Here is a 20,823-nt window from a genome sequence, read left to right on the forward strand (position 1 = left end):
ATACATACTTTAATGTCTAAGAAGTTTTTTCCCCCTCAAATAATTACCAAGTAAGTACCTTGATGTAATCAAGTCTGAACATCTTTATATTTAACCTAATTTTTTCAATATTTAACCTAATTCTTAATTAATTAATTTGTTAAACTTCTAAAGTGTTTGTAATTTATACGTTAATTTCTTGTGGGTCTATAAAGTGGTTTTCAGGAGGTAATCGATGCCTTGATCTCTTCTAAATGGAGAATTTATAATTAGCAACTTCTTGATTCCACTAATTAACTAGGCCGGTGGCAGGCTCCATGATAATTATTATATATTGTATACAAATCAAAGGAAAAGGTTCTCTCTTAAAGTGAGATTTTAGACAATTATCCACCTTAATCACTTGCTTGAGAATCTCCAACATAAATAAATTACGTATGGCCCATTCTCTTATACGTGAACTTATTCTCTCTCTGGCAAGACATTCTTAAGCATTACTATAAAATCCGGATTAATTTGGTGGGTAACATAGGGCTTGAATGGGTTTGGGTTGAAGGAAAAAAAAAACAGGGTTGATCTGATGAAAAATCCGGCTATTAACCTGTTAATTTTTTTTTAAAATGACATCGTTTTAATTCTTTCTAAAAATTAAAAAAAAAATTGGTTTTTATTTAAATTTGAATCAGATTTTAAAACTATGTTGTTAATTACATGAGAAAACCATTGAAAGTTGAGTTATTCTTTTTCAGGCAGAGATCAATGGGAAGTTTTCTTCTATAAAAAAAGAAAAAAAAGAATCGGCCATAAAGGGAATAAATTTAAAGGTGATAGAGAGTGATTTTCTTATCTAATTTTATACTATAATTAGGTTAATTTATGCCTAACTTTGATTAAAGGAGAAAGGATGAGGCCGTTTAGAATGATATAGAGAATAAAGTGCTAAGAAACATGGAGAATGTAGGATCAATTCAATTCCCCCTTGAGAACAAATTAATTAGGGGATGCATCATGCATGGTTTGCTTCGGCCTGTTCATATTCCATAATTCCTTGAAAATGACAGGATTAATATATTTTAATCAAAGCTAAATGCACGTTACAATTAGAATTTGTAAAGCTTACGTTCTTCAATCATTAATTTAAAATGAGAAATTATACGGAGTCCATGAAAATACCCTTTTACCCTAGATGGTGTTCTTTCTTGACATCGTCTACGAGCATGAGGCCTCAGCGCATGCTTGATTTCTTGATATTTTTCAGCTTCGTAAGATATATATTATTTAAGTTTCAGCTAGGTGGACAAGCAGCGCATCTAGTGTAGTGGTATCATAGTACCCTCCCACGGTACTGACCGGGGTTCGATTCCCCGGATGCGCAAGTTTTGGTGCCCTAGACATAATAGTTAATACTCCTTTTCTTTTCTTTTTTTTCAAAAATATATTTCAGCTACAATTTATAATTTTGTTTAAACCTACTTTTTCGAACCATATCTAAACAAAATTATCATAATACCCAACACTCCTAACCCATGTTCTGCTCTTCAGCTAGCAATGGATAATAATCAACCAACCAAGCCCCTAATCTTTTCATCTCATTTCAGTGAATGTATCCAAGAGCATTTAGATTTTACTACATTATTAGTTGAAGCTACGGGTCAGATTAGTTTCTTTCTAATGTAAAAATAATATTTAAGTGTTGTTAACATGTTTTTAATATAAAAAAAATCTTGAACTTAAAATACAATAATATGTTGAATTATATATTTTGTTTCAAATATTAAGATGGTGACCTAAAGAATCGATCTTGGATAACATGTTAAATCTATGACCTAAGTAATGAAATCATAATAACTATATAGAAAGTAAATGAAAATAAATTATAAAAGCTAATTTCTAATAAATCCAATATTGAATGGTGAAATTGAAAAAAAAATTAAATTAAATAAAAAGATAAAAAAAAATCTACCAAGTTAATCTCAATTAAATTACCAAACTCGTAACTCAGAACATAAGATTGAGATATCCCCATAAAAATAAAATCAAAATAAATTACAAAGTTCAATTTTCAATCAATCTAATATTGAAAGATGAAATTAAAAATCAATTTAAAAAAAAAACAACTCAAATTAACCCGAGCTAACCTGTTAAATTCATGACTTGGGTTATGAAACTAGGATAACTTCATGAAAATAAAATAAAAAAATTAAGACACACCATTTTTAATAATTCAATATTGAAAGTTGAAATCGAATGAAAAAAAAACCTAAATCTATAAGACTAGGATAACTACACATGAAGCAAATCGGAGAAACAAATACAATGTCAAATTTCTAATATTAAATGATAAAATTTAAAAAAAACTAAATTAAAAAAAGATTAAGTTTTTGGAGGGTGAAATATGTTTAATTTAAAAAGGACCAAAAAATAAATATGGTCAACCTGCTAAAGACGCGACCCTGATAATGAGATCAGGATAACCCTATAGAAAACAAATCGAAAAAAATTACAAGGCCCAATTAAAAAAAACATTTAAAAAGGATCCAAAAAAATTAATTGAGTTAACTCGTGTTAATTTGTCAAATCCACAACCTGGATCATGGAATTAAAATAATCTCATAGAAAATAAATCTAAACAAATTACAAAATTTAATTTTTAATTAACTCAATGTTAAATGATGAAATAAAAAAAATCAATTAAAAAAACGGCAAAACAATAACTCGAGTCAACCCGGGTTAATACATTAAACTCGTGACTTAGATCATGAGATCATAATAAATTCATAAAAATAAAATAAATAAATAAAATATAAAGCTCTAATTTTAAAGATTTAATGTTGAAGGTTGAAATTAAGAAAGAAAAACTAAATTTATAAAACCAATATATAGCTCAACAAAAAAAAATCATGAAATATAATTCTCTAAACAATTTAATATTAAAAGATAAAATTAAAAAAAAACTAAAAAAAGACAAGATTGTTGAGAAGTGAAATTAAAAAAAACTAAAAACAATTATTATTCTTGTGTTCTACATATATGGCTACAATAATTTGGCTATATTTTGTAGTGTTTTGTTAATTTATGCTTAGACCTCGCCAGTAGATAGGAATTGTAGCTTTGTTTATTATTGTATTTTAAAAATATTTTTGAAAAAATTTTATATTAAATTTCGACATAAGAATATGAATTTGTTGTTGGAGCTCAAAAAATGGTTGTTCTTCCATATTACAAAAAAAAAAAGAAAAAAAAAAGAGAGGTCAATAAAATTCTAACAATAACCCTATTGCATGCTTCTGAAAAATTGAATCTTAATGCCACATTCATGCACCATATTCTGCGAAAACACCACATATTTAGTTGTTATTGGTTGGATTAAAATATATATTTGATTAAAATTATTGTTAAATAAAAAATTATTAAAAAATATTTGGTTAAAATATAATTGAAATTGTTGTTGATAATAAAATTACTAAAAAAACATATAGTAGTTTTTTAACTTCAAATTATATAATAAGTATGTGATTAATACATAAAAAAAAACATAGCAAAATAACATTAAGATCCTAGATTAACAAAAAAAAACCAATAATAAATATACTAATTGCAAAGTCGGTCCAAGTGAAAATGTGCATTATTATTATTTGTGCATGTCTTGAAATATAAACTAATTTTATTGTCTCATTAAACTAGTTATAATCTTATCATGAATATTATGTATCCGACGGTTTTTGTGAATGTGGCATGATATCGGTTAAAATCTCATCATGAACAAAATTTAGATGGTGATTAAATTCTACAAATGCATGATCATTTTGAGACTATTTTTAATGTAGTTATATAGTGTTATTAATGCAATTACAATTTAAAATTGTGTTTTATGAGAATAAAAGGGTATTTTTTATAAAAAAATTTATTTTATTTTCCAAACTCCAAATTTACATTCAATCTCATTGCATATTGTTGAACGTGCATGATATCCTTTACCTTTATATGAACTTAGAAATCTATATTCATTTGGATATGCATCATTTATCAAATAATATTTTTCTACCGAGAATAATTAATAAATTTGTTAGCTATTACACAAAAAAAAAAGGTTATCTAGAAAATAGTGAAAGAAACATGACTCATTTAATTATCTTTAAATGGTTTTGAAAATTTTATATTGGAAATGCTAATTTCCTCTATAACAATAAGTGTGCTTGTCATATGCATTGCCTTTCCTTCCTGCCCATATCCATGTCATCTCCAAATCCATCACAAATATTTTTCACCTTATTATAAATAGATAAATAATACTAAATCAATTAAATTCAATTTCAAAAACATAGAAAGGTAAATCATTTCATCACTGAAATTTACATTACGAGTAGCTAGCATGTCTATTCTCTCTTCTTTCCTGATCTGATATACTTCTGTTATTCCTATCCTCCATGCCCTTCCTGGGTTTAATGAGAAACCAAGAACAAATTCAAGGAAAAAAAAGATAAAGAAGAACAAAAAACTCTATGACCTTGGTCTTTACTCTATAAGGCCTTTTTTCCATCTCCTTCACCTTTCCTGCTCTCTGCTAAACTTATCTCTTCTTTAAAATGGGACTTCTCATTTCTAGGTGCACTCCTACTTGGGGTTTTATAATCTGTAGGAACCATCTTCAATATAATTCTCATGGCAATGAGCAGCAGCCGTATTCCATGCTGGTCAGTTAATGGCTTCGCGAATATCATGTATGACAGCAACAAGGTAACTGTATTTTTAGCAGTTGTTATCTGAAAAGGGGTTTTAAGCTTCTAGCCAAACCAACCAATCTTCAGACCTTACAAAGCTCAACAACTAGACCCAACAATGACAGCTTGAATCGGACAGATCTTTTGAGTTTTTTAGTAAAAAAAAGCTAAAGAAATTTTGGTTGCGGCCTCCTTGTTGGCGAGAAGAAGGTCGACACTGAAGAGTCCAGCTTGATGGGTTTAGGGAATGGGTTACGAGTGGTGCTTGCATAGACATGGTTTTTGCAGATCTGTGACAAACAACTACTTGGGTTAAGAATACATGCTAAAATAAGTTCAGAACTCAATCTGATGCTCAGACAATAAAGCAATCTACACATGGTGTCTATCATATGCCACTAAAAACCCTCTCTTAATTACATACATATCAAAATAGTATCACTTAATCTACACATGGTGTCTATCATATGCCAAAATAAGTTCAGAACTCAATCTGATGCTCAGACAATAAAGCAATCTTTAACTAATTCATCTGTAATTCAGTTAAGAATACATGCTAAAATAGCAAATCATTAACGATGAACATGTAAAAAGATTACAACATAATCTCAATCATGAAAATAAACACAATATTGTTCCATTTATTTCCCTGGATCACATTATCAAACTGCATACTGCATAGTTATTACTACCCTACAGCATTGTGTTTCCACTTGATGGCTGCATGCATAACTGCTCGCCAATTGTTCTTCACGAACCATTAGTTAAGTTTTTCTAACCCCACCAGCTAGAAAACAGAACAATACAACCAGATGAGGTACATTAGCAGAATAGGAGAGATTGGATATGCAAGAAAACACAACTGAAGCTAGTTCATACTAATTAACGTCTCAGCATTCTAATGAAATGCACATTTCATAAGCCCATTAGAAAAATGAAATAAACAAAATCTTTTTGTTTAACAAAATTTAATTCACTCAATCATTTAATTGGTAATGCCAGAGAAACAATCTCAAATATCAATTACTTGTTTGTGTGGCATGATTAGCACGCACAAGCACCTATCCTGCAGAAAAACAAGCAAATATAAAAAAGTAAACCAGAACAGCCTAAACATTCTACAAACTAACTTTTCCAATGAGCATCTCATAAGTTGTTGGGCACACAACTTATGGAAGCAGAGGAATTAATGCAGCAAATGTTCATTGCAATCCAAATAACTAAACTAAAGATTTCATCGCTTGCATTCGTTCAATCATGAAACGCATTTAAATCACTAAACTTGAAGATATAAACTTGAGTTTATTCTATCTAAATCAGAAGAGGAAAAAAAACGCAACAAAGTACTACACTCATTAAAATTGACAGAGAGCCAAAACCCATAGAAGAAAAGCTTCAAGCTCGTTAACATTAAACCAACTTCCCGCTTACATTAACTCCCATAACTCTCTAAATACTCCAGAATCTCAAAGATCATCAAGAACAACAACAGTAACAGCAGAAGCAGCAACCATAATCCCAAAAAGCTCCAGGATCATTCTCAAAGATCATCTTCATCTCTCAAATACTCGCCAATATCAGCATAGTGATGCACAACAATCCCATTAGGATCACATTTTCTACATTCCTGTGTCGACCTTGCAGCAGGTCCAAACCCCAAAGGCACATCACTCATAGAAAACACAACAACCCCATCATTTCTATTAATACTATCAGTAATCTTCCCTAGCCCACCTTTCAACACATGATTCCCATACAGAAAAGACATCTCTGAAGTGGGTTTTAACCAAACTTTATGTTTAGCATTAGCAGCCAATAAATTCAGTGGCTGAACAGTCAATCTAAAACCACCCCCGTGAGTGAATTTCCCAATACAAGTACCTAAAGATACCAAATTTTTGCGTCCAATGTTTGTTGCTCGCTTCACTAGCGATTCACTGATGTAAAATACCTTGTTTTTGTGGAGCCTGAAGCGGTACCGACCTGGGTTCGGGTCTGGCCCTTCATGTGATGGGTTTTCAATGATGTTTTTGAGGTTGTTTCCTGTGAACAACATATGTTTCTTGAAAACTTCACCCATTTCTTTCTCGTCTAAAGGTCTCATTTTTTGGTTTTTGTCGAAAGGAGGAGGAGTAGATTGAGGATTCAAGGCTGCAACAAAGGTGAGGTTCTTGCTTTGGTTATTGTCACGGGGTCAATTTTTCGCTCTCGAAACAGACCTCGCGCGGCAGTCTAGTCCCGCTAGACTCAGTCTTTCCCTCGCCTATTCACTCGTGTTTTGCCTACGACTAGTTTGTCCCACAAACCCAAGAGATTCCCACACTCTTTCAACGTAAGCAAGCGGAATAACACTCAATGAATATGAACAGAATACAAAACACAGCAGCAATTTACAGGAACAAGTCCCAACCTTTTCATTCACTCAATTAAAGGATTACACAAAGTCCATTAAGTGTGCTATGCCCATTTCCGTTCTCTGCTCCTACCGAACTCTCTGCATGCTACACATTACAGCCTATCTATTTACAAGATATGGAAGTTACAAGAATAAACTACCCCTAACTTCCTGCACAGCTGGAGCACCTATTATCCCATGTTCAGCCAACTTCTTCCCCACATAAGAAACTGCCGCAAACTGCCGATAACTGCTCCCAAAACTGCCACAACTACATTGGCATGTTCTCACAAGCCAACTGCCCACTGCCAGCACACATGCTGCCAGTGTAACTGCCTCGCATGCCTTGGACCGTCTGCTGTCCAAGTTATCGTCAGCCCCTGCTGCCGATTTTGTCGACGCTGCCGATTTCACCAGTGCTGCCGAATTCCCCACTGTCCCATTGTGTCATCCCAGCACTGTTTCGTCAAGCCTTGAACATTCCTCGCCCAAGCCCCAACTCTCGTCAGCATACTGCCTCGCTAGCTGTTGTGTGCTGCCGCACACACACTCTGCCGATTTTCGCTACTGTCACGCGAGCTGCCACCCCGTAGCTACTGTCCAGCAATGCTTTTCGTCAGCCTATGCCTTGACGGATTTTAACCCTGTGACAAACCACCCCCACCAAAAGAAGTCGACGTCCTCGTCGAACCAAGTCTGAAGCACCCCTGCCCCAAGTCTGCACCACTGTTCACAGTTCAAGATTGCCCACCCACAACCTCTCGGCTTTGCCCATATTTTCATCCAGAATTTCGTCCACCGATTCTGCGATGCCAAGCTAACATCCTCTTCGTCAGCTCCTGCCAAAACCCAAGCTGTGATCAAGTCTTCTCTCGGTTCCAGTTTGTATCCCATAGGTTAAACCATACTTTGAGTTCCACCCAAAGCTTACGAGATCAATGTCCTCAATCCCGTCTGGACACCAACAAAGCTGTAACACCCCAATGTCACATTCTGCCATGCTCCTCCAGAATTCGTATGCAACTTCCCCAAGCCACACACAAGCTGTCCTCATTTGTTAGCAATCCCACATGCTAATTCGTCCACCGCAAGCCTGTTTTCATGAAGTTTAGACACTTCCTCCAGCATCCAAGGCTTCCATTCCTTTCCTCATGATCAACACCACCATACGAAACCACTTCAAGCATCATGTGAACTCCCATACGGACACACAATACATTAACCGTTCAGTATGCAAAACCTGCAAGAACCCAATGAGTCAACACATTCGGTGATCAACAAATTTTTGCGTCGAAGTTCTTTCGTCAAGTTCACAACTGAACCTGCTCAAGCATACAACACATAGCACCCAGCATCAAAATCCCATCTGACCTGCTTTCCATAGGCACTGTCATACCCAAGACACTTCATCATCCCCACAAAATTTTGTTGACGTAACAGCACCACACTGTTTCAGCCCCTGTCACATGTTTCGTCCACCGAAAATCGAAACACTGTTTTCCAACAACGGCCAAGCAATCTGTCTTTGTCACCCTGATTCGTCCATCGTCAAGATACACAGAAATGCTCCTACTGCCTCCCCACCAAAGCAGTGCACCAAACCATCCTCGTCGACGATTCTGGCTCCTCAACCGAACTCACTGTATCGGCTGCCGAATCTGTCATCCTGATCAGCCCATCATCAAGACATCCAGACTCCCAAACCATGTTGTCCCCTAGCTTGTCCACCAGCCAAGACATCCACAGCATACTGTCTTGCTTCCATCACCTCCACTGTCCACTGCCGAAGTGCACAAAACAGCCCCCAAATCTACCCTGTCACAGGCAGACTCGCCCAGCCCTTGCCTACCTCCTCCAAACTGGTCCCAACGTGACTAAACTCCATCTCAACCACTATTTTGTCTTCTTTTCCCTGCACTGTCCCTCGTCAAGGTTTCCACTGAAGACACCAATTCTGCCATATACTAGGCAGTCTAGCCAAGCAACATCCTCCTCGATTCGTCTGGCTATGCAACTAAGAACCCGACTTAGTTGCTGTGCACACGCATGAAGTCTACGCATGCTGATTTCCCCTCTTTCGGCAACGATCCCTCAAAGTAATTTCCATCGCAAGAGTAGCAATCCGAACTTAGTCTTGAATCCCTCACATTCTGCCTTCTTGTCTGACCATTCTTCGTCAGCAGCATACTTGGATTCAACCCCACCAAGATTCTTCTTTCTCGTCCCTTCTTCTGTAAAAGACATGGACAAGTCACCAACATCCTAACGCTGGCTTCTGCTCCCTTTCTGCCCTTCCATCGACATTTTCGATGGCTGAATCAGCACCCATCTTCGATCTGATTCTCTCGTCATTACTTTGCGTCGCCCTTCGAGTAGTTAAGCCACCAAACTTGCAGCCTTCGAACACCCATTCTGCCCAAGAACGCTGCCAAGTTTTTCCCAAAATGGCTTCGAACAAACCTGTCCTTCGATCTGCTCCACAAAACTATCCATCGTCTGTGTTACGAAAGTGTCCATCATTTCGCTGCGAACGCGAACTGCGCTCTGCTGTAAAATCTGCCAGTCCATCGGCAGCAGCGATGGTTCTCCCAAATCAATCCTTCGATTCGTACAGAGAAGCATCAGCATTCTTGTTGCTGATCATTGCACTGAAGTCTGCCTCTCCATTGGCAGAAACGGTAGCCCTCCCAAATCTGTCTTCCGATTTGGCCACAGAACAGTCTCGTCGTCCAGCCGAGAACGTAACCAGGCTCTGATACCACTTGTCACGGGGTCAATTTTTCGCTCTCGAAACAGACCTCGCGCGGCAGTCTAGTCCCGCTAGACTCAGCCTTTCCCTCGCCTATTCACTCGTGTTTTGCCTACGACTAGTTTGTCCCACAAACCCAAGAGATTCCCACACTCTTTCAACGTAAGCAAGCGGAATAACACTCAATGAATATGAACAGAATACAAAACACAGCAGCAATTTACAGGAACAAGTCCCAACCTTTTCATTCACTCAATTAAAGGATTACACAAAGTCCATTAAGTGTGCTATGCCCATTTCCGTTCTCTGCTCCTACCGAACTCTCTGCATGCTACACATTACAGCCTATCTATTTACAAGATATGGAAGTTACAAGAATAAACTACCCCTAACTTCCTGCACAGCTGGAGCACCCATTATCCCATGTTCAGCCAACTTCTTCCCCACATAAGAAACTGTCGCAAACTGCCGATAACTGCTCCCAAAACTGCCACAACTACATTGGCATGTTCTCACAAGCCAACTGCCCACTGCCAGCACACATGCTGCCAGCGTAACTGCCTCGCATGCCTTGGACCGTCCGCTGTCCAAGTTATCGTCAGCCCCTGCTGCCGATTTTGTCGACGCTGCCGAATTCCTCGACGCTGCCGATTTCACCTGTGCTGCCGAATTCCCCACTGTCCCATTGTGTCATCCCAGCACTGTTTCGTCAAGCCTTGAACATTCCTCGCCCAAGCCCCAACTCTCGTCAGCATACTGCCTCGCTAGCTGTTGTGTGTTGCCGCACACACACTCTGCCGATTTTCGCTACTGTCACGCGAGCTGCCACCCCGTAGCTACTGTCCAGCAATGCTTTTCGTCAGCCTATGCCTTGACGGATTTTAACCCTGTGACAGTTATACTCTCGTGGGTTTTAGGCAATGTTTGTTTTTTAAAAAGACTTTTTAAATTTTTCTATATTTATTTGTTATTAGAAAAATTAGTTAATAGAAAAAATTTTCGAGTTAAAAAAAAATTTGGCTTGATTTTCAGGAAGGTGTTTTCCTGAAAAATTTAAGTGGAAAACACTTTCCAGAAGTTATGAAAAATTTAGAAATGTCATATTATTTGCCGATTATATCAAATTTGGTTCTCAAACTTTTGATTGCTATATATATTTTGTTTTAAATATTTATTTTTTAATTTCATCTCTTAAAATTTAATTTTTATATTAACTTTGGTCCTAATTTTTTTAATTGTTATTTGCTTTTCCCTTATCATTTTTTTATTGAAATTTTTTATCTATTAAATTTGATCCTCGTTCTTTTGATTGTTATTTATTTTATTTGAAATAATTTATGAAATTTTAATTATTATTATTTTAATTTCTTCATCTTTCATTTTTTTTTTTTAGATTTGATCTCTATTATTTTAATTATTATTTATTTTATTTAAGATAATTAATAAAATTATATTTTTTTTCAATTTTATTCTCATTCAACTTTTTAATTTGTAAGATTTGTTCCTCATTATTTTAATAAACTTGAGAAAAATAAAACATTAATAAGTTATTTTCCAGCTCATTTTCCATGACATAACCAAACACTGGAAAGTGTTTTCCAATTTATTTTTCATTACACTACCAAATATCATAAAATAATTCACTTTTCCGGAATTCACTTTCCAAAATGAAACTGCTTTCCAGCAAACAAACGGGGCCTTAGACTTCAGCAGTCATTTACCCCTCAAATTTTGATTAATTTTACGTAAGCATACCAGGCCAGATCTTGTTTATGTGTTTTATTTTTTCAATTTGACAATTGGAATAGAATGTAGGAGTTGTAATTCAACTAACATAATTTAAATTTAAGATAAATTAATTATAAATTATGCAATACAAACACAATATGAAACAAATATAATTTTAAAATTTAAAATATTTCTAAATAATCAAGATTAAATGGATCTTTAACTTAAAGTAATTCAACTTAAATAAAGTATTAAAATATTATGAAAGTAAAATGTTTTAACACAAATATTTTAAATATAAAGCGATGTCAATGTTATAAAAGCTAATGGGATCTAAAACATCCCTTGTTTTGCTTAAATTCCTACAAAGTATAAACATGAAAAAAAACAACATGAATATAAACCATATATATTAGTGATAAATCTAATTTTAAAAAATTAATATCATTGTTAATGAAAATAGTAGTAATAATTTTCAATATTATTATTAATATCATTGTTATTAAAAATAGTAATGAAAAAGAGCTTTTTATACTTGGGTAATTTAATTAATTAAATTGAACCGGGTTCGATTTGATTCAATGGTTTTTCAAGACCGGAACAGAATATATGAAATGAAACCGGAACATTCCGGCTGAAATTTATCCGAAAAATCCAGAACGGACCGAGATTTGAAATGAGATGAAAATTGTTCCATTTTGTTCCGTTTTTTGAATTTGTATGAAATGTTTCGGCCATTCCGGACAAAACGGAATGGAATTGACAACCTTGCTAGAGGGAGGCTACCCGAGTAGATATAAAGCCTAGCCCAGATGGGTGGTGTCGGTTTGTTTTTTTTTTTTTTTCTAGTTGGGTAGGGAATTAACTCAATTATTATATTTCATGTCCTATCTAATTATTTTTCTAGATGTCACTAGTTCGAGTCCCACAAATCTCAGGGCCATTGGAGGGTTACATGGTCATTAACTTCAGGGCTCGCGGGATTAGTCGAGGTGCGCGCAAACTGGCCCGAACACCCACGTTAATAAAAATAAAAAATTGTATATCAATGTAGGGTCATTTTCCAATCTATCGTTTTGTTAGATCTTCTTATCCAAACTAATGAAAGTACCATCACTGAAGAAACTCCAAACCAATCTAATTTATCAAAAGAAATTCGAAAATTTGAATTTTCTCAAATTGCCACAAATTCTATAGAAAAGAATCAATATTATAAAACCCGGCCAGTCCACGAAACTGCTCAAAGCCAAGATTAATAGTTGGGTTGGTCAGTTTGAATTGACTCGGTTCTATCTAAAATGATATTATTACAAGTTTTTTTTTTAAGAAATGGAATTAATAATATTTTTTGAAAAAAGATTAAATTAAATTTCATCTCAGTTTTGATTAAGTTGATTAGTTTTGATCCAAAAAAAACTAATTTTAACTAAGTCAATTTATATTTAATTTGACATGAAACTCATTTTAAATCTGGCGAATTGAACTACAGACCAGAATCAATAATACCGGAAAGAATCAAGAGACTACTGAGAGGTGTTTGCAAATACTTCCTCGCCAAAAAGAATGAGATCACCGTCTTCAAATGCAGGTATTTGTCCAAATGGCTACGATTAGCAAGAAAGAGTTCAAAAAAGCTGTTAGCATTTCCATTGGGTAATAGTGAAAAAAAAAGGGTTGTTAGATTTCCAAGAGGAGAGAATGTTAATGATCTTGATCTTACATTCAGAAAGAGAAAAGACTGCTACTTATGAACAGCTAGAATACCAGTTAATTGAAAATAGTTTGTTGCATTTACTGCTGATTTAGGTCTAATTGCACTTCTTTTGTTAAACTATTCAGCTGGTTCCATTAGGATGAATGTATGCACAGTGCTGCTCATTTCACTACTAAGATTGTCAAAAAGCAGAGTTAGCTCATGCCAAAGCTAAATGATGATGATTATGTTCCTCTAGTATCATTACCAATATTATGCCATTGACAAATGATCAAGTAGATCGAAATCAACAGACACGGATAACCAATTCCTTGCTTAGAGAGCATGGCAGTGAAAACAAGGTTGTATACAGTATCCATTATTGTCACAAGAAAGAAAGAAAAAAGGATCCTAGAGCGTCATGCCTGATGTAATTACTTTGATGGCGATCGAGAAGTTACAGCAGTTGCATAAGGAGTCTTCATGAAGTAAAAAAGGCAAGGAATGTGGTTCATATCAGCCATTGTGTATTAATGCCCTGCAAGATATCTACATTTAGACAACCTCTCCTCGTACACATCAAGAACTTTTCCCAGCTTCTCCAATTCAGTTCCGATGACCTTCTCATCCGGAACAAGTTGGAATGCGGGAATGACAATAATTTGTCCAATGATTGCAGAAATCGGTGAGCCTCCGCTTCCATCCATTCGTCGACAATGCTGGACTCTGTAAAGCTGCTAGACCGGAGGAGATCTGTTCCCAAGTACTTGCAAATTGCTCGTGATTCTGACAATAGTGCAAAAGTTTGTACAAACAAGTTATGTAGGATAGTGTTATTGGTTTGCTTAGAGATTAAGGTAGTATAAACATAGTTAAGAATCGAAGATGCAAACGATCTCGCCAAAGAGACAGAATCACCATCTATCTTCGAATGCAGGTATTTGTCCAAATGGCTACAAGCAAGAAAGAAATGAAATTTCTGTCAGCACTTGTGTAAATTGTATTTCAAAGATCAGGGAACACTAAGTTGATGATCGTACATTTAAAGATGGATAAGGTTGTTGCTTATGGGCTCCCTTCGACATCTCGTCGACCGGCACCAGTCATATTCCAGGCCTTTCTCAGATAAGCAAAGCAATACACGGGCTGTGCATGTGGACATAGGGATACCATATATGAACCTTGATTGCCATTGGTAAAATTAGCCTAATAAACCAGAAGATCTTGGCTGAAAAGAAATGAGATATGAATGCAGGGTCTTGAGCATTGAAGCTTCAATTATATATTTGGGCAGGAATAGACAGCTTTTAGGTTAGGTTTCATATGATTCATCGCTTCATATGTTTTCTCTGTTTGGATTTTCAAATATTCTTCGGCTCATTTGTTTTCTTGCTTCTGCAAAAGGTATCATTGGAACAATGACTTGCAATTAATTGAAACTGGTGTGTTTGGAGAGATGTATAAACCTTTACGTCCACGTCACGTCTGACAAGTCCACAGATTATTTAGATAATATTTGTTTCTATATTTTTAAATGTTTTTAAAATAAATTGATTTATTTATTTATTTTTATTTTAAATTATTTTTTAAATGGTTTGATATCAAAAATAAATTTAAAAAATATATTATTTTAATATATTTTAAATAAAAAATATTTTAAAAAATAATCATTACTATAATACTAAATAAGCTATTATATATAATTAAGCTATTTATTATGATTTACATCGCCTTTAACTCAAGTTGTAACTCAAGTTATAGATCCATTTTATACATAGGCAATGCTAGCTTTCTAAAAAACTTTAAATATATTTATTTGTTTAGAATTTTTTTTATATAGTTTTAATACTTTAATTTCAAAAATAAATTTTAAAAAATAAAAAAAATATTATCATATTTACCAATCACAGGTGCACCTAAGAATCTCTTCCATATGGATTTTTTTGGTTCATTTTGAATTAGAATATTGATTGCTCCTGTATCCAGCTGCTTGCTTGCTTGTTGCTTCTGCTGCAAAAGATATCTATGGAAAAATGACCACTGGCAGCCAATTGATCGGACAGTTTTTTGGTTCATTTTGAACAGACCATCAATCCTTCTTTGTATACATGTTTTGACACAGTTAGTATATTTTATTTTCTTGCTTCTGGAGAGAGCATGGCATGACTCGTTCTGTGTTTGCTCAAGTAGTTGAGAGTATGTATCAGTTTCTACTGTGGCAGGTGCTTCCATCTTCGGCCGGCGAGACATTTCTACTGTGGCAGGTGCTTCCATCTCCGGCCGGCGAGACATTTCTAGTCAGACTGATTCAAGCCCTGTTAGAAAAGTTGTGTTACGTTTCTTTTGGCGATTCGGTCATTTCTCTGACGGTATCTCATCTATCCAATATTCAAAATTTCACATCAATTTCGTCAAAGAAACAGTTTTCCATGGAAAAGGGATATGCAAGAACTTAATTTCCAAGTACTTTTCAACATCTTCACAAGGAATTTTTCAAAACATGCCTGGAGATTGAACATGGCTCCACCATCAGCCTAGCTATTTCAAGTAGACAAGGCTAGAAACAACAAAGATCAAGGCTGGCGCTTTCTTTTTTATTTTCTCTTATTAAAGCTTTTGGAATTTCAAACCTGACTGGGGACAGGCTTGGTTTAGTAGGACCGATCAACATGACATGAGCATCAACGCATCAATTATTTTTTATTTTTAAAAAATATATTTAATGTTAACTCGATTGAACTTGACTGGTCAATCATTTTGACTGGTCAATCATTTCATCAAATTAATATCAAGTCTAGTTCAACTAAAATCATGGTCTAAATCAAGCTTCATATCCCAATTCCCAGATTTCCAAACCAACCCATCAACAAAGATTTAACAACTATGCTTCTAAGTACTTCAGTATTGATTTAACTCAAAATGGAGACTTTTGAGAATGGAAAATGAAGAACATGAAATCACTTTGTAGGAACTGGGAACTATAACTTTGTAGAGTATTACATACACATTATACATAGAGTAGAGGATGATGCCAAACATACAACTCAAAAGCCTAAATCTTAATGAGTGAAGTGATATAATATCATATATACTAGTGTTCTTGGCCCAGCAAACCACAACCTTCAAAAGATGAAAAAGATCAACGATCTGACAAGTCAAAAGCTACCATTACTACACCAACCACTACCATCCCATGAACACAAGTCCGAAAGAAATATATATATATATATATATAATAAAAAAAAATCAAAAATCAAAACCACCACCATCATCAAATCCAGCATCAGACACCATATCTCCAATCAAAAGCCCACCAACAGCTCCTCCTAGCAATCCAGCCCCTAAGCCCATTCCAAATTTATTCTTTTGTGGCTGCTGCCCTTGCACTTGTGGTGGGTACCCATACCCCCCTTGAACAGGTGGATACCCATACCCCCCTTGAGCAGGTTGAGATCCATATCCAGGTGGTGGTGGGTAACCATAACCCGGTTGAGGAGGCGGCGCGTATCCGCCATATGGCGGTGGAGGTGGATATCCATACCCAGGTGGAGGCGGTGGATATTCATATCCAGGTGGAGGCGGTGGATATGAGCCAGGTCCAGCATAAGGAACAGAACTAGGTCCAACAACAGGCACAGCAGCATATGCAGTGACAGGTTGACTACTAGAATTAGTAGCCTTCGCTGCTGCTGCTGTTGATACTTCAGGCACCACTACTTTCTCAATCCCACTAAACTTAAAAGAAAAGCTAACCTCACCTTTAGGTTTCCCTGATGGTTTCCTTACCTGATAACTAACAAATTTCATGGATTTACCATCGCCAGCTGAATCCAAAAGCTCCTTTACTGGCACGTTGACTTCACCAACATCTTTATCTCCTAGAGCACGCTCACATTTAAGATTGCAAACAAGATTTAGACGGTTTTCTGCCAGTGGGGTTTGAGGGATAGTGAATTTTATAGGGAAGTTCCAAGTGGGATTTTTGCCACCAGCTCTATCTACTGGGGTTTTGGTTTTTTGCTTGGGCTTTTGTTTTGAGTCATCACCAGAGATTGAAACAACAGCATAGACATCCATTTTTGAGATATAATTGACGTCTTTGAGACCTCTTGCAGAGATGACATTGATCTCTAAGGTTCTTTCACCCATTTCGACAGACAGCGAGAGAGATGGAGTTTGGTGAGTTTCTGTTGCAATTTGCAAGTGACTTGGAAACCTCGGCTGGCGGGTTTGTATACAAATTAAACGTGCAAAACAGGGCCAATGTAGTCGCCTCTCGTGGCTTGTGGGTTATGACTTGACTTATGAGTTGGCTTCTTATGAGATAATGAGTAACCATGGTTAGATATAGATAGAAATTTGATCTAATGAATTATTGACCATGGTTAATGACTTTGTCAGATTCTTTGATGAGTAATCCTCTATGAAGAAGGATATTCCTTTGGATCATCAAAGGTTTTTTTGTTTAGTCGTCATGCACGTTGTTTTTAGTTTTTCTTATGTATTTTTTGGCCAATCCCAGAAATTTTTATCTGCTGGGACTTCGAAATTTCGAAGGCGCTTGTGGTGAACTGAAAAATGACTGGTCTTTAATTTATTCATCTAGAAGGTTTTCAGTTGAGACAAGTCAACATTGTTATTAAACCGGAACTTAGGGCAGCGACAGTTAACCACGATTAACTTTTAAAAAAAAATAAAAACTAAAACAGTGCTTCTTTTTTATAAAAAAAAAAGAAGAAGAAGAAGAAGTGAACATGTTTTTGACTATGTTAACCAGGTCTAGTATGAAGTATCAACCCAGGTCAAGGAAATATTTAATGATTTTTTAAAAAACTCAACCTAGATCAGGAAGCTGAACAACAAAGTTCTAGATCAACTTGTTAAGCTAATAATAGGACCTCTCACATCTAACTTTACATACTAGTAAACAGTCTTTTAAAAACAATATACTTATAAAACTCGACACAAATCAATTTAATGATTTGTTGATCTAGAGCTTATACTTGGTCAAGTTTCATTTTGATTCTTTTTTTTTATTTACTAAAATAATGTGATTTTAAAATTTTTTTAAAAAATATTGAAATTAATTGTTTAATTTTTTAAAAAAAAAACGATGTTTTGAGAACAAAATTAGTTTAATCTATTGACCCATATATTGACCTAGCTAATTACGAACTAACTTTCTTGTTTTGTTCAATTTTCAATCTATAAGTTGGAAAAAGAAAAGATATACTCGCTAAAAATAATCAGATAGTTAATTGGTCATAATCCAATTATTAAAAAGAAAGATGTTTGTGTTAATGGGTTCTTCTTCTCAAGAAGTGTTCATTGAAGGTGATTTGTTTCTTTAAACATGACAAAAAAGACTGATTTGGTTTGGTTTTGATTTTTTTGATTTGTTTAATTTTTATTTTTTTAATGATTTTGAGTGTTTTGAGATTATTGGGTGATTTATATAGGTTCTTATGGTGGTTTTGGGTAAATAATGGTTAAAAAATGGATTGTTGTGGCAACCACCCCCCCGACCAATGGTAACGAGATTTTAGGCACAACCCAACAAGTGATGAAAACCCTCGGTTATAATTTTTCTAGGTATTTAAAAGATGAGAAATTTAACCAATAGTAAAATGGGTTAAATTAAATTAAAAAAAACCTAAATCAAGATAAAAATAGTGAAATTAATGAAATGAAAAGTGAATATAGTACTAAATCATTGAAAAGAAAAAACATTTGTGAGGACAAAATGAATACGTAAGATCAAGAGAGGTCAACATTCAAATAACAGAAGATTGAGAGTTTATGTATAAATGATAAAAACGGGTGGGGATAAATGTGCAATTAACAAGATGTTAGAACTATAAATATCATTCTATTTTCTCTCTTGGAGGGACTGGCAAGAGTAAGAGAGGGTTTAGAGAGAGGGTTTAGAGAGAGGCTGGAGAGAAGATATATTGATGGTAAATCAACCGACAGCTATAACTCCATCTTCTACCGTTGGATCAGCACGATATTCGGGTATGTTGTTCTCATCCATGTTGTGTACATTTTCACCGTAGGGATTTTCTATATCAGTCCCCGTTTGAGAGATACTGAGGGAGGAAAATATTTGGGAAAATACACTTCTGGACAGTCTTCTTTGCTGTCTGTTTTCTCCTTCGACCACCGTTGGATTAGGCTATAACTTGGATATGTTGTTCTTCCTGATTTTGTCTAGATTCTGAACGGTGGAGATCTGAAAAAAACATTCAGTATAGAAGTTGTGTATCTCGCACAGTAGGTCTGCAAGTTTGAGGTCAGTTCGGTTAAACCCATATTTCTGGAAATTTCACCATTTGATGAAGTTAATATTTGGATATGGTATACTCATAATAATGCATTATAACTTGAAAGTATAGATTATTTGAAATATTATTCCTTTGTTATTTATGGTTGATAGAAACTGTGTCAAGGATTGTGTTTAGAAGAATATTGTTCGGAAAGTTTGTAAAATCGACAAGAATGTTTTATTTTAACGTTAAGAGGGAAGATTGAAATAAATAAGATAAATTGGCTCTTATAAAAATATTCTTTTTTACAGTCTTAAATGATATGTGATATGGCCAGGGGTTGAGATGATAAAAAAAAAAAAAGTTAAATTGTGGATGTTGTGTGTAAATGGAAAGGTTGATGAATCTGGACAGATTCGTCTCCTAACTTTTGGAGAGAATTCGAGTAGAAGGATGAGAGAATTAGGATCAAGTTTCTTCATAGTAATTGTAGTTTTGGATGTTAGCTAACTAAGAAATTGGTCTTGCTCAATATGGAGCTGTAAAACCCCAGCTATGGGTCATCAACCGAGATTGGGTCTTGACAGACCCTGTAGGGTAGTGTTTGTTGATGAGCAATTTTGACTATCTCAAAGGCAGAACTTGGTTCTCCTTCCTTCAATGAACTTGTAGCCTTGTGTATTAGCTTTCCAACGAGACTAATCTCGCTTAAAACAGAGTTCTATAAGTCTAGATATAGTTAAAAATATGATAAGTGTTCAGACAGTAACAGTTCAATGTCTAGACAGTAACAGTTGGACAGTAACAGTTCAATGTGTAGACAGTAACAGTTCAAATGTCTAGACAATAACAGTTCAAAGTGTAGACAGTAATAGTTCAAATGTCTAGACAGTAACAGTTCAAAGTCAGACAGTAACAGTTGGAAAAGTCAAACAGTAACGATTCAAAGTCAGACAGTAACGATTGGAAAAGTCAAACAGTAACGGTTCAAAGTCAGACAGTAACGGTTCGAAAAGTCAAACAGTAACGGTTCAAAGTCAGACAGTAACGGTTCAAATGTCTAGACAGTAACAGTTGGAAAAGTCAAACAGTAATAGTTCAAAGTCACATAGTAACAGTTGAAAAAGTCAAACAGTACGTAACAGTTTAAAGTTAGACAGTAACAGTAGACTTTCACGTAAATACTATATAAAAGAATTGAGTCATACGAACACTTGCACATTGAGATACTAACTCTGAAAAATATACATGATATATGTATGTATGTTATTATGAGGAAATGAACATGCATA

The 20,823-nt window shown here is 35.0% G+C and overlaps 2 protein-coding genes, 1 non-coding gene and 1 pseudogene across 3 annotated transcripts; 1 reads left to right on the top strand and 3 right to left on the bottom strand.

The window, feature by feature from the left end:
* Nucleotides 1–1,283: 1,283 nt before the first annotated feature.
* TRNAG-CCC (transfer RNA glycine (anticodon CCC)) lies at nucleotides 1,284–1,354 on the top strand. The gene has a single exon. It is a non-coding gene; the product is annotated as a tRNA-Gly (tRNA).
* Nucleotides 1,355–5,197: 3,843 nt separating this feature from the next.
* LOC18110900 (uncharacterized) lies at nucleotides 5,198–6,888 on the bottom strand. The gene is made up of 2 exons (XM_006389170.3): nucleotides 6,132–6,888; nucleotides 5,198–5,487 (listed from the first exon to the last, which is right to left on the bottom strand). Exon 1 carries the CDS (start codon nucleotides 6,802–6,804, stop codon nucleotides 6,241–6,243), a length of 564 nt encoding a protein of 187 aa, XP_006389232.2. The 5' UTR covers nucleotides 6,805–6,888; the 3' UTR covers nucleotides 5,198–5,487; nucleotides 6,132–6,240.
* A 6,636-nt stretch (nucleotides 6,889–13,524) lies between these two features.
* LOC18110899 (glutathione S-transferase F13-like) lies at nucleotides 13,525–14,730 on the bottom strand (annotated as a pseudogene).
* Nucleotides 14,731–16,226: 1,496 nt separating this feature from the next.
* Nucleotides 16,227–17,560, bottom strand: LOC18110898 (protein SRC2). Its single transcript, XM_006389168.3, has one exon. The coding sequence runs from the start codon at nucleotides 17,412–17,414 to the stop codon at nucleotides 16,512–16,514; it is 903 nt and encodes a 300-aa protein (XP_006389230.1). The 5' UTR covers nucleotides 17,415–17,560; the 3' UTR covers nucleotides 16,227–16,511.
* Between the last annotated feature and the right edge of the window lie 3,263 nt (nucleotides 17,561–20,823).

This window comes from Populus trichocarpa, chromosome 8, assembly GCF_000002775.5.
Source record: "Populus trichocarpa isolate Nisqually-1 chromosome 8, P.trichocarpa_v4.1, whole genome shotgun sequence".
NCBI classification, from domain to species: Eukaryota; Viridiplantae; Streptophyta; class Magnoliopsida; order Malpighiales; family Salicaceae; genus Populus; species Populus trichocarpa.

Coding starts and splice junctions, on each gene's coding strand:
- LOC18110898 (XM_006389168.3), bottom strand. CDS start 17,414: ATGGGTGAAAGAACCTTAGAGATCAATGTCATCTCTGCAAGAGGTCTC.
- LOC18110900 (XM_006389170.3), bottom strand. CDS start 6,804: ATGAGACCTTTAGACGAGAAAGAAATGGGTGAAGTTTTCAAGAAACAT.